The sequence below is a fragment of the Physeter macrocephalus genome, chromosome 5 (assembly GCF_002837175.3).
Source record: "Physeter macrocephalus isolate SW-GA chromosome 5, ASM283717v5, whole genome shotgun sequence".
Lineage (NCBI taxonomy): Eukaryota > Metazoa > Chordata > Mammalia > Artiodactyla > Physeteridae > Physeter > Physeter macrocephalus.
The window spans coordinates 83,550,365-83,565,160 of NC_041218.1; the positions used below are offsets into that span (position 1 = coordinate 83,550,365).

The 14,796-nt window shown below is 36.4% G+C and overlaps 1 protein-coding gene across 8 annotated transcripts in view; it reads left to right on the plus strand.

Moving 5' to 3' along the window:
* Nucleotides 1-14,796, plus strand: part of CACNA2D1 (calcium voltage-gated channel auxiliary subunit alpha2delta 1) — a 507,150-nt gene that overhangs the window by 104,322 nt on the left and 388,032 nt on the right. For all 8 annotated transcript variants that reach the window (XM_028490128.2, XM_028490135.2, XM_028490130.2 and 5 more), the window contains one exon: nt 7,566-7,682. In XM_028490128.2, the coding sequence (XP_028345929.1) occupies nt 7,566-7,682 (117 nt within the window). The remainder of the gene's footprint in view (nt 1-7,565; nt 7,683-14,796) is intronic.

Consider the following 14,796-nt stretch of genomic DNA (forward strand, 5'->3'; position numbering starts at 1 on the left):
TCCCGTTGCGGAGCACAGGCTCCGGACGCGCAGGCTCAGCGGCCATGGCTCACGGGCCCAGCCGCTCCGCGGCATGTGGGATCTTCCCGGACCCGGGGCACGAACCCGTGTCCCCTGCATCGGCAGGCGGATTCTCAACCACTGAGCCACCAGGGAAGCCCTACCCTGAATTTTATAGCTCTTCGTAATAGTATCTCAATTTGCTTTTCAATATTGTCCAATAATTCCTTGTATCACACACATTGAGATTTCTTTCTCTCCTTATTAGTGCACATTTCATCTGAAACGTGGCTGTAATACCATCTTTCACCATGTTTTTGGACTATCATAACCCATGTGATTTAATTCCCTCTGAATTCTGACAGCACAATTTTCTATACCTCTAATATTCTTCCTCATATTGATCATTACCTTATTTTGTACATTTATTATTAGAATCTAATTATCATTTAGGTGTTGTTGTGTTTATATTTCATTATGTAACTGCATAGGTCTTTACGTAGCCTCATTTGTTTTTGGTTCAGAGTAGATATTGATTTTAAAATACAAGGAAGCCCTCGTTAAAGTAAGCATTCACATTCCTAGAAAAGACTGACATAGTACCAGTGTCACTGTCCATTCAGTCATTCATGCCATCAATATTTACTGAGTGCTCACTGCATGCTAGGCACTATACTATGTGCTGGACTGTACCAGTGAACAAAATGGGCAAAAGTCTCTGTCCTCTTGACACTAACATTGTGGTTAAGAGAAATAGGAAATACATAATAAACACGATACTTATATGTTAGATGATGTTTGCATATGCTTAAAGGTAGCGAAATAGAAATCTGAAGCCATAAAAATTTCAAAGGTAGTATGGTGGGGGAGGGAGGTCCAAGAGGGAGGGAATGTATGTGTACGTGTAGCTGAGTTCACTTCATTGTACAGCAGAGACTAACACAACATTGTAAAGCAAGTATACCCCAATTAAAAACAAAAAAAACAAAACTAGGTTATTGGGGAAAGGAAAAAAAAGGAGGGGGGCTGTAATTTACCTAAAATGAAGTTGTAGACTATCAAATCTGATTCTTTTAATGATATTAATATAATGCCTTTCATCTTATTAGATGAGTGCTTATATCTTCATAAATTTACGCAAACTGTATTGGATTAATATATTTCAGCAGTTGGTGTTGGCATTCCTTTTTTACCCAACTGTGTTAGCTGACGTAACTGACAGTATAATAGAACTAACGCATTTCAAAAGCTTGACTTTTGTTTAAGAGATTGCGTTATTCACTTTTTTAATCAAAGGGGAAGAGGAGAGAGTTTGAAGAGCTTAGGGGTTAACTAGGAAATACTGCATATTTTTTATGGCAAAGTTCACTTTTTAAAATTCAGCTAATTTTCAAAGGAGGAAGGTAGGTGTTGGTTTTTTTCTTTGTTTTTGGTAAAATATATTCCAACATCAATTCAGATTTAGTGTCACTAGTTACTCTTTACCTTAGATAAAGGACTCTTCCCATATCTCAACATCTCTCTGTGTTGGCCAGCTTAGATGATGATGAGATTTATGGTAAATTAAAAGAAAGACTTTACTTTTGAATTGTAAAATTTCTTAAGGGAACTTTCATCCTTGAAAGTGACCAAGAAAGAAAATTATATCATACTTTTGTGTTAATGCGTCTTTTAGAAACAAGACTTTCTAAGTTGCTAGGGAACATGTATTTCAAAAGCCCATGGAACACTTAATAAGGAAAAAAAAACAAACCAAACCATCCCACATTGCAAAGTTCAACTAAAAGTAAAACTGATTTTGTGAATATCTAAAGCAGTTGAGGGGACAGTGAATCTCTTTTCCTGCCTGCATTAGTATTGAAGTTACATGAGTTTAGCCAACAAAGATCGTGAAGTTAGAATGATGATGAGGGTTATATTGTAACATTTTCTCTTAATCCCACCTTTCATTATTATGAGGTGGAATCATATTTATTCACCCAATTCATACATATTTTTGTACAGTGTGCCATCTATTCTTTATATTTTTAGCTCTTCTGTCTAAAATTTCTTTTCAGAATCCTACACAATTATGAAGGTTATAATGGGAGTCCTGAGATAACTTCATTATATCATGAAGTCTAAGGGAAATTGTACATTTCTTACACTAGAGCTCATTTTTCATTTCAGTGAAAGGAATCTGGCGACTAATGAAATGGACATGCAAAGTAGTAGTTAATAAATAATGTTAATCACAACTTACAAAAATGCTTCTTAGCATTTCTAGTTTTTGGTAGAGTGAGTCACTTGGGGAGTGTATCATAGAACTACCCGTAAAAGAAAAATAAAGGTAGTACATTTAAGGGAACTCAGGAAGAGCCTGGGTTTCAGCCAGAATTCAAGGCATTTAGAAGATAGTTTGGGCAGTGGAAGGGCAGGTCCACAGCCAAGGCAGCCCCAAAGGCTGAGTATTGTTTGCCTCTCAGCTGGGGGCTCTTCACAGCTAACTCACTGTGTTAGTTTTCTCTTGTTAGGGTGACAAATTACTGTATATTTATTGGCATAACACAGATCTATTATGTTACAATGCTATAGATCAGAAGTCCTTTCCTTGGCTCATGGCCCCTTTCCTCCCTCTTGAAAGCCAGCAACACGGGCTGATTTCTTCTCACGCTGCCATCTCTCTCTGGTTTTCTCTTGCATGGTTACATTTTCCTCTTCCATTTTTAGGACCTTTGTGATTACATTGTACTCACCAGGACAATACAGGATAATCTCTCTCTCTTTTTTTTTTTTTGGCGGTACACGGGCCTCTCACTGTTGTGGCCTCTCCCGTTGTGGAGCACAGGCTCCGGACGCGCAGGCTCAGCGGCCATGACTCACGGGCTCAGCCGCTCCGTGGCATGTGGGATCTTCCCGGACCGGGGCACGAACCCGTGTCCCCTGCATCGGCAGGCTGACTCTCAACCACTGCGCCACCAGGGAAGCCCCAGGATAATCTCTTTAAGTGCAGCTGATTAGCAAAACTTCTTCTGCAAACTTAATTCCCCTTTGCCGTGAAACAACATAGTCACAGGTTCTAGAGATTAGGATGTGAGTATCCTTGGAAGGTCATTATTCTACCACAGCCATCACTTATGTCACTCAATAGTATCTGAAGGCTGTTTTCCTCCTTTCTCCTTCTCACTTTTGATGCTGCTTCTGCCCTTGATCCATCCAACTGTCATCCTATGGTGAGAGAACCTGATTGGTTCAATATATTATCCTTGCTTATACGGATCCTTTGTACCTGACTCCTCACAGGCCATTAATTCAGAAATTAGCTGCTTCAAGGTCTGATATGCCCTGATGCAATTAGGTAGGGGCCAGGGGCAAGGTCTTACATTAGAATATTGCTACCCATTTGTAAGGAAACTCCTGTTTCATCAGGGACTGTCCAAGGAGAAACTTCCTTCAGAAAGATGGCAGCGGTCTTGATGGCTTGTCCAGGACAAGTTCCAGTGGAGGGAAGTAAATGTAAAAGCACTGAGGGAAGGGGCTGTCAAAATTTTCATATTTAAAATTTAATATGCAGAAATTTGACTTTGTTTCTCTTTAGGGAACTTAACTTACCATGGGCTACCATTCTCTCTCCCAGGAGGGGAAAAAAATTAGTCTCAGCATTTCAAGGTTAGTCTCTTTCAGTTTAAAACAGCCTCTTGTGGTCAATTATGTTTTCAATAAATTCTAAGTTCCAACTCTCTTTCAATATTCTCTGATTTTCTTAACTTTTCTCCTGGGCATCTGGGTGCAAGGGGAAACTTATGTGGCAAGATATCTGGTGTATTTGCTCTCTTCTGTTCTCTTGATATGGTTATTAATGTAATTGCTGCTAAGAACTTGGCCAGTCTCTCCCGCCTGTGTAGGGTGCCTCAGCTCTGGATGATTGTCACCATCGTCCTTCAGCTGGAACTCTGCTTTCCACTGTCCATCTCTCTCTCTGCATTAGGATCCCCCTGAACCCGCACCGAGACGGTCTCCTAGCAGACATACTGATCCTTAATTCTCAGCTCCCTTTCTTGTTCATCCTAAGGGGCTTTCCTATTTCTCTACATCCTGCTGAAGCCAAGGAAGGTCCTGGGCTTACAGTGGCACTGCAGACCCCCTTTACCTAAACGTGACACATTATCATGTCGCCTGCTGCTCTAGGCAGTGGTTTGCTCCTGAATGATGTGAAATGGGTTTTAAACTCCCTCCACTCTGATATTCCAAAGCCTGAAACCTACTGTTCTCGCTAATACAATTGGTTAATTAAAGGTATTTTTTAGATTTCTTAAAGTGAGTAAATGATGTATGTGAAACACCTCAGAGTAGCTGCCTGAATGTGATTGCTAATATAGTCGTCTAGGTCATCCAAAACTTGGAAGCCTATCTAGCTTTTAGTAAACACCTCTGGGGTATTGGTATTATTTCATGGCATAATTCCATGGTGTAATACTAAGTATTATGACTTCTGAAACATTTCTTTAGGTATGTTTACTAAGCGATTATATCAATGAGTGATGTCACTTTTTAGATATTACATATGAAGTAATTTTAAATGTATTATTCTGAAAAACCATGGACTTATTTAGAGCAAAGAGACTTAGAAAGAAGTTTCCAGTGAAAAGGGTAGGGAAACCATAGTCTCTGTTTTCATCACAGCAAAACTTGGCCTGTGAATTTAGTAGTGAAAGAACATTAAAGCCAGTTAATTAAGATTGTAGGAAAGAAAGAATGTACAAGCAACAGGTATTCTTTTTGTCAAAACTAGTGTCAAGGGTGGCAGTGAGGAGGTTTGAACTATACAAAAAATTAAAGCATATTAATATATCAGTCAGGAGGAAAAAGATCCTGTCTTGAATTCTCTTTATGTGCTGCGTTCTTTCTAGTAGAAGAAATGGAAGCCAATGTCACATAGAGTGTGAGGAGTTGACATGTGATTTGAATTGAGCTCTATCTGGTGCCAGAAACTCATATTATTTCCACCATGCTGTTTTTCTTGCAGGAAAAACATTGGGTAAAATGGTAAAGCAGATAATTAATTTTTTAAAAAGGAAAAAAAAACTAGGAAGAGGAAAAGAAAAGATACTTTAGACCCTGTTTAAAATATTCATATGTTAACATGTTAAATATTGTAGAAATGTGGTTTATTTTAGTGGTGGAAAGAATTATAAATATCTGTAAATTATGGAAATATATCATCTTAAACATCCATGTGAAACCTTCTACTCTGAAAATTGTTTACTAAACATACACCAGGAGACTTTTTGAGAGCCTTCACAATATCTCATGCAACAGAAAATAATATCGCATTCTTTGAAATCAGAAGCAAGGTCCAGTTCTTTTGGTGGGGGCAGTTATATGGTTCTAATTCATTTTTAATACAAAGAAAACATTTCAAATGTGGTTTTATACATAAAAAAGTATACAGTAGGATATTTACATTGGGGACCTAGACTTAAGCTTCCTTTCCTTTATTTATTATAGTTTATTTGCAACCTAGACCTTATTTTTTATTTTCTGTGCATTTAAAAATTACACTATAAACAGAACTTGTGAGAATATTCTGTATCTATTTGAGAATACACATATACTTGAACTAAAATTGTTTCTTCTGATTTATAATTCATTCATTCTTTATAGCACCTGTAATGTGTCTGGCACACATAGATAATGACTAATAAATGCCATTAACTGTAGTATATAATGCGAAGTAGAGATTGTGCATCCTGAACTAATCTTTACCAACTCTCAATTCTATTCGAGTTCCTATACCACAGGAAGGAGGTTAGACTTCAGACAGAAATGGACAAGATATTAATGGTACAAAGCACAACTGCCTTTCACACCAATTAGCTATATCCGTTTTGCTGCAAAGAACTAAATATCCTGGATCAATTAAAGTGATGTTGAGGTTTATCAGTTTTTACTCCAAAATCAATTCATCTGTTCAGGAGTACATGTTCCTGGATGGCATTTTAGGCTGAAATGAAAGAGGCAGCCTTGCGTTGGAGGGAGTTCTTCATAGATAACCTGGGTCTTTAAAAATAGGACTCAATAATCTACTTATCAGTAGAAGAAAGCAGAAGCAATCCAGTAATATGCAGGAATCCTGAATGAAACTAAATATGGGAATTTTATATGACTAAGTTATTGTGCCTTGAATAGTTGGAATGAAAACCTACAAGGTCAGAATTCAAACAAATGTGAGAAAAGCCTCATGGTTTGAAAAGGATAATTTTAGCAGTAAGAGTTTGATTGAAATCTTAAAAAACTATTGATTAGTTTATTAATTTAATTATAGTTAATTGTTTTAAATTTATTAATTAAAATATTGGTGTGTTTTTAATCACTTAAATAAAAATGTATAACTTCATGTAAAACCAAAATACTTAAAAGAATAAATATTAGCATATGTATTTGTGTCCTTTTGAAGCCAGTGTTCACCAGCAGCATCCATGCTCAGCTGGGAACGGGCTGTAGAACCTGTTGGTAGTAACACAGAATGCTGGCGTTATGCCAGTAAAAAGCAGGGTTGAACTGGTTCCTGCTTGTGCCTGGTTTCACTTCTCATAAGACGGTAGAAACCTGCCAGTCCCTGGCTTTCAGAGATTGTTTAGTCATGCATGTGCAACCCATCTGTTGGATGCATAAGGGATTTCCTTCTCAGCTCAGCCCTCCAGTCACAAACACAGTCACTAATTTTTTTTTTTTTTTTCCCTCCTTTCTTTAATTCTTCCTCTCTTGCCAGGAGAGTACAAGCTCGGTAAACCAGGTGCATCTTATTGCCACTGCGGGGAATTCCTTCCATAAACACTGACGTGAGCCAGAATCGTAGTTGTTTTCCTATTGCTGTCTAGCTTACTTTCAGTATAGTTTTATTTGGTGAGTTAAAAAAAAAAATTCAGTTTCATAATAAAAATGTTTATAGTATTACAGCTTTAACCAAACTTTAATGTAGAGCTCAGTGACCTTCCTCTTCTCTGAAATGAAGCTCCCTGTGTCACCAGGATGAACCTGAGCAGGGGAGGGGTTTCATTCTCCGTGTCTCTCTTTCTGGTCCTAAAGCTTAGCAGCATAGTCTTTAGCCTCAGTGATTGCAGCGAGGGAAAAAGTGCAAGTCTCCCTCATCACCGTATCGCATTCCCCTTCCCCCGACCTTTGTTCACTGCACACATCCTCCAGGTTTGACATCCTGTGCTTAAATTCTCCTTCTGTTTTCTAGAATGGCCTCCCTCTTTCTTTAAAATGCTGAAGGCAGTTAATACCAGGTTTTGAGGTTGGGGGTACAACTTCAGGTCACAAAATTGCATACACAAACCACTGTGGTACAAGATGTTTTACAACCTATTAACATGACACACTATTTTGGTGAGCTTGTGGTCTTACAGCAAATTGATATTTATATACATATTTCGGACACACCTAAACTCAGAAAAGATCAAGATGAAGAAAGGAAAGGGGTTGCCTTTCAAATCAGTTGTTTATGGTTTTAAATATATTCTAATGTGCATTTAGGAACCAAATAAGCAATTATTGTTCTTATTTATTTTCCCTTCATACAGATTTATGAGAAATACCAAGATTTGTATACTGTGGAACCAAATAATGCACGCCAGCTGGTGGAAATTGCAGCCAGGGATATTGAGAAACTTCTGAGCAACAGATCCAAAGCCCTGGTGGTGAGTTTAAATTGTATCTGCTCATTTTATTATTTTCCATTACTCATTTATTATTTATCTTTCATGTTTTATTTGGAGGTTTTCTTTAGTATGCTTTCTTTACCTGAGAAACTGAGTTCATAAAAGATGAATTATGAACAGCAAATAATGAGTTAGCTTATATCTAATTATTAGTTTATTTTTTATATTAGGTGATTTAAATACAGAGAAATCGTAATTTAATTGGTACATACATCTTTTTATGCATATATAAGTTATGATGCATAATAATCATGTTTAAATCGATCATACAATGTAAAACCCATGAATATTGCCAGCATCCTTAAAGCTGCCTTTGTAGTACTTTCCTATCTCATCACCCCCCCTCCCTGCCAGAGGTAGCCAATACGCTAGACATTTCATTACTCATTTCTTTGCTCTCTAAAAGTAGCTGTACCTCACGTAAATGTTTTGCTAAACATGTGTTAGCTTGCTTGTTTATCAGCTTTATTAAAATCACATTATGCTATATGTAGTCATCAGCCACTTGCATTATTCTGTCATTATGTTTGCATGATTTATCTAGATGCTTAGCTTTAATTCATTTTTATTCATGGTAAAATACTATTTTCTGAGGATATATCTTAATTTATTCATTTATTCTCTGCTGGTAAGTTATTATTTGGATTGTTTCCAAATAGGTGCTGCCATGAACAGGGTGGCTACATTTTCTTGGAACAGGTCTCCTGGTACACATGTGCAAGAATATCTGTAGGGTCAGTACGTGACAGTAGAATTACCTGACTGTAGAGTATTCACAGAATCACCTCTATACAAGTATGACAATGATTTTCCCAAATAGTTGCATCAATTTTGACCTCCACTAGCAATATTTGAGTCCGCATTGGTCCATATTCTGGCTGAGAAGTGGCAGTATCAGACTTCTTAATTATAGGTAACCAAATGGGTACCAAATGGTACCTCTGCTTATTACTAATGAGGTGGACATCTTGTTTTATATTCACTGACCATTCTTGTTTCCTCATCAGTGACATATCTCTTCCTACCTTTTGCACATTTTAATGGTTTAAATTGATCTGTAAGTTATCTATTCTTGATGGTAATTTATTTAAGTTACATGTGGTGCAAATATCTTTTTCCAGTTTGTGACTTGTCTTTTCGTTGTCTTTATGGTATATTTTGATAAAGTAAGTTCTCAATTTTGATGCAGAGTCAACTTAAAAAAAATTATTAGTATTTTGGGGTGTGTTTTGTTTAAGAAAGGCTTCCCTACCCTGAGGTTATAAATATTTTTTAAGTATTCTAAAAGGTTCCATTTCTTTCAGATTTATTTAACCCACCTACAGCTAATATTAGTACATACTTTTAAAAAATAATTTTATAAATTTATTTATTTATTTTTGGCTGCTTTGGTTCTTCGTTGCTATGTGCGGCTTTCTCTAGTTACGGCAAGTGGGGGCTACTCTTTGTTGTGGTGTGTGGGCTTCTCATTGCGGTGGCTTCTCTTGTTGCAGAGCATGGGCTCTAGGGTGCGTGGGCTTCAGTAGTTGTAGCACGCGGGCTCAGTAGTTGTGGCACACAGGCTCTAGAGCGCAGGCTCAGTAGTTGTGGTGCACGGGTTTAGTTGCTCCAGGGCATGTGGGATCTTCCCGGACCAGGCCTCGAACCCATGTCCCCTGCATTGACAGGCAGATTCTTAACCACTGAGCCACCAGGGAAGCCTTAGTATATAGTTTTAAGTTGCAATACAAATTAAATTTTTTTCTAATCAGTTTTCCTGGGGCCATTTATTAAATAGTTTACCTTCCCCCAGTGAAGCCCATTTATCAAGCTGGTAGACACACCTTCTCACCATGTTCCTCCTCAAAAGGATCTTGAGTATTCTTGAACCTTCATACTGTATCTAAATTTTAGATTCAGCATGCTATTATGCAAAAAAATTTTACTGGGATTTTGAATGGTATTGCTTTGACTCAGACCAAATTTGGAAGAATTGATATCATTATGATATTTTGTCTTTCTATTGATAAACATGATATTCTTTCCACTTAGCTACTTTAATGCCATTTAATAAAGTTTAAAAATTTCTTCATAAAGTTCTTATGCATCTTTTGTTAGAAGTAATGCTGGAGCTGAAGTTTAGCTCCTCTTATTCTACAGATCTCGGCACTGTTACAGGTGTTTGTTCCAGGATAACTCTGAATTCCCTGTTTACTTATCACTTACAGCTCAGATTTTTAGCTTAATGTATTATATATATATCTTGGCACTCAGAAATTGTCCTTGTTTTTTTTTTTTTTGGCCCTTATACATTTTTATGTTTCTTAAAATATCCAGGATCTTGTTGAAATAGGAGGGTCCTTTGGAATATTTGGTATGCCATATTGCCAGAAGTTGAAACACTCAATTTCTTTTTAATTGATGTATAGTTGATTTACAGTGTTGTGCTAATTTCTTCTGTACAGCAAAGTGGCTCAGTTATACACATATATACCCTTTTTTGATTATTCTTTTCCGTTACGGTTTATCCCAGCATACTGGGTATAGTTCCCTGTGCTCTACAGTAGGACCTTGTTGTTTATCTATTCTAAATGTAATAGTTTGTCTCTACTAACTCCAAACTCCCAGTCTATCGTTCTCCCTTCCCTCCTGCCCCTTGGCAACCACAGGTCTGTTGTCTATGTCTGTGAGTCTGTTTCTGTTTTGTAGATAGGTTCATTTATGCCATATTTTAGATTCCATATGTAAGTGATATCATATGGTATTTGTCTTTCTCTTTCTGACTTTACTTCACTTAGTATGATAATCTTTAGTTGCATCTTTGTTGCTGCATATGGCATTATTTTGTTCCTTTTTATGGCTGAGTAGTATTCCATTGTATATACGTACCACATCTTCTTCATCTGTCAATGGACTTTTAGGTTGTTTCCATGTTTTGGCTATTGTGAATAGTGCTGCTATGAACATAGGGGGTGCCTTTATCTTTTTGAATTATAGTTTTGTCTGGGTATATGCCCAGGAGTGGGATTGCTGGATCATATGGTAACTCTGTTTTGAGTTTTCTGATGAACCTCCATACTGTTTTCCATAGTGGCTACACCAACTTGCACTCCCACCAACAGTGTAGGAGGGTTCCCTTTTTTCCACACCCTCTCCAGCATTTGTTACTTGCAGACTTTTTAATGGTGGCCATTTTGATTGGTGTGAGATGGTACCTCATTGTAGTTTTGATTTGCATTTCTCTAATAATTAGTGATGCTGAGCATTTTTTCATGTGCCTGCTGGCCATCTGTATGTCTTCTTTGGAGAAAAGTCTATTAAGGTCTTCTATGAAACAATTTTGAAGAAACGTGTAAATGGTAAGGTAAACTTTCATGACTGGAAGATTCAAAGCATTATTATCTTCAATTATGGGTATGTGAATACCCTTTTAAAGCATCATTTACGGATGTAATATGTTTTCATTAAAAGTTTATCTAATAGAAATTAGGTACTTTCTACTTAAGTGATTAATATTCACTAATGACAACTGAAAATGATTCCATTTATATTGATTTTTATCAGCTTACATTTTTTTCTCCAGATGTAGGAAGCAGGTAATCTGGATATCACAGTCCTTTGAAAAAGGTCATAGAATGAAGTAGGATGTATCTTGCCTTAATTGGATTAAAATGGGAGCCTAATGAGACTTTCTGTTTTATCATTTGGAATTGAAGGTCTAGACACCTGGTGCATTATTTGAGTCCTGTGCAATCAGTGAATATCTTAAGCAGATAATGGCAGAATACAGAAAACACAATGACTAATTAAATGTAGAATTATTTAGATTTTATGTGAGGGAGAAGGATTCATGTTTGTTTTCAAACTAGATTCTTTATTTAGCTTTTTCGATTCTATGAAAATAAAATACATTATTTGGAAGAGAAATATTTTGAGTCTAATTGAAAAACAGGTGCTGTATTGTATTGTAAATCAATGCAAGATGGCATTATTAATTTACTTCTATTTTGTTGGAGGCTTATACTCAGACAGACTTCTGGATTAAAGGAGCTTTAATTTATCTGGGTGGGGTACCAATGTAATTACATAAATAAATATATTGGAAAATACCTTGAATATACAAATTTGAGGTAGATCATAAAATTTCATGTCAGATCTTACTGAGTGTTTACCAAGTAGCATTACCTGATTATTTCTCACAATAATGCTGTGCTCTAGACAACATTATTAGTCTCATTTTTCAATGAGGAAGCTGGGTCTTTGAGGATTCCTTTAACTTGCCCAAGGAAATGTATTTAACAAGCAGTGTAGGCCAGTGTTTCTCAAACTTTAATGTGCATTTGGTTCACCCCTGGCTCTTGTTAAAATGCAGATTTCTATTCAGTAGATGTGGTCAGAGATGCTGCATTTCTAATAAGCTCCCAGGTGATGGTCCTGGTACAAAGACTATATTTTGAGTAGTAAGAATGTAAGAGGATTCAAATTCAGGTGTGTCCAACTTTAAGTTCTCATTCTTACCTATTACACAAATATATCCTTCGGTCTAAAGAAGTGTATAATCATAACTAGGAAGACACAAAGGCTAAGTAGTATGCTGTAAACTACTGTTCATTCAGACTGATTAAGAATTGGATGTGGCAGTTGATAGAATATTCTGGAAGGGTATGAATTTGTCAGTGACTCCTATATCAGTGAAGCACTTTCAGAAAATGATTCAATGAAATAAAATATACAGTATTGAAAAAAATTTCATTTTTATTTGAATGTGAAGACTTAAAACTGTTACTGTTCTTTAGCATCAAGGTTCTCAACCTAAGATACCTTTGAAAATATAGATCTAAAATCTATGAAAGAGAAGTAAATAGAACTGTTTTTTCTTACATATGTACTAAATAAATTACCTAACAGTTTATGTTTAATTCAGCTTTTTTAAAAAGAAGATGAACTAGAGATTTTTTTTTTAGTAGAATGATTACTCTTCAGTATCTGCAATAATTTTTTGTGCATGCATGTACACAGTTTTTATGTATTTGAACATTAAAATTTTAATTCTGTCTTTTATAGCCTGTTGATTAAAAACTAAAATACCACTTATTTCATTGCTTTATGCTTACCTTGTGTTAGTTATATGTTTAAACTACTTTGACCAATATTTTCTTTTTCAATTTCAGCATTTATTTTGACTTTTTATTCACATTCATTTTGTGCCATGGTCTTTGATCTGCTCCATCAAACCAGCCTTAGGAAGAGCTGAAAGAGAAATTGATTAAAAAAAAAAAAATCACTTGCTTTTGCACTAAACCCATCCCTTTGCTAGCAAAACAGAGTTTGCACTCAAATAGTTGTTTATTTGGCTTTGTTTTGTTTTTGGGACTGTACAAAAATGTTATGATTCTGATGATTCATGTACATTAGGCTCTTCCAGAAATCTATGACATAGGCACCTTAAAAAAATGTATTTACTCTTGTTTTGTAACTTAGGAAAATTCAGAGGGGACCAAGGTTTTTGCTGAAGACTGTATAGATAACCTGAGGTAGTGGTGGAATTCAATTTTAGGACTTCTGTTTCCAAATCTATTTTCTTTTTTTCCCTCTAAGCCCACACTGGTAATTTCAGCCCTTTATTTCAAAGCTAGATCTGTAAATGACTATTTTTCCGACACTTGCTTTTTCTGTGTGTTAGAAACTGGCTCAGTATGATGATTATCCTGCTAATATTGTTGAATTACTTTTAAATGATCTCAAATCAATGTTTGGAAGCAAAGAAGAAAAATTATTTAACATTGTTATTAACATTTACTGTAGCCTGATCTAGGCTGAAAAATCTGCAAGGGTTAATGAACAGTTTATAGGAGAAAGCTTTTCAATAAAACAGTGCCGCCTCCAGTGGTGCCTCCAGAGCGATGGAGGTGAATGAAACCCGTGGTCTCATTATTCACCAACCAGCCCAGCCAAGGGGACCTGCTGAGTAAATGGATGTCTCTAGACATTTTGCTCAAAGGAAACAGGATCAAGGTTATCATAAACAGCTTTTTCTAGTGACACTTTTTCAATTATGGTATATCCTGTCTCCCTCTGGTTGTCCTGGTAACTTTAATTAAAACTGGTTCCATCTATTATGAAGCTTTAAATATTGTAATATACTCCATCTCTCAATTCAACCTTGATATTTAGTTTAGGATTAGTTAATGAAAAGGAGAAGATGACAAATTTTTTTTTTTTTTTTTTTTTTTTTTTGCGTTACGTGGGCCTCTCACTGCTGTGGCCTCTCCCGCTGCGGAGCACAGGCTCTGGATGCACAGGCTCAGCGGCCATGGCTCACGGGCCCAGCCGCTCCGCGGCATGTGGGATCTTCCCGGACCGGGGCACGAACCCGTGTCCCCTGCATCGGCAGGCGGACTCTCAACCACTGCGCCACCAGGGAAGCCCAAGATGACAAATGTTTTTAAATAACTATTAAAGTAGGGTTTGTTTTCCTAAAACTAGATTATTGTTTAATCCAATTGTTTTCTCGTGTTACTTCAGCCCTTATTTCCAGTAGTTCTGTATCTTTTATGTGTGTCAAAAGTGCCGATAGAGTTTGCTAAAAATGTAGACTCCTGGCCTTCACCACTAGAAATCTGAAAATTAGGTCGAAAGAAGTGATGAAGAGATCCAGGAAAAAAATGTGAAATTCTTCAGAGACTCAAAGAATTAAAACTGTCTTGTATTTGTGTATTAGTAGCCATTGGTTTACTTTTGTGAGAACAGATGCTATAGAATCTGTGTTGGATTGAGTAAAGACTACAGTGTTAAAGAGTGATTAGGAAATGAGAAACTGGCAAGAAATGTGTCTACTATGAAGTTTGGTACAACAGTGAAAGAGAAGTACGGAATACTACTAAAGACTTATTTTTTCATTTTTGTTTATTTTTGAGAATGAAGGACATATAAGTATGCTTACAGACAGAAGGGGAGGAATCTGTGAAATTTGAAAATAAGAAAAATCTGAATGTTGAAGCTTGATTCTCAAAAAAACAGACACAGAGAAGATCAGAGTCATGCAATTTATCTTTGAAAAGATGGTGGTATCTTTCACTTGAGACAAAAGGGATATTAAATATAAATAGAGACA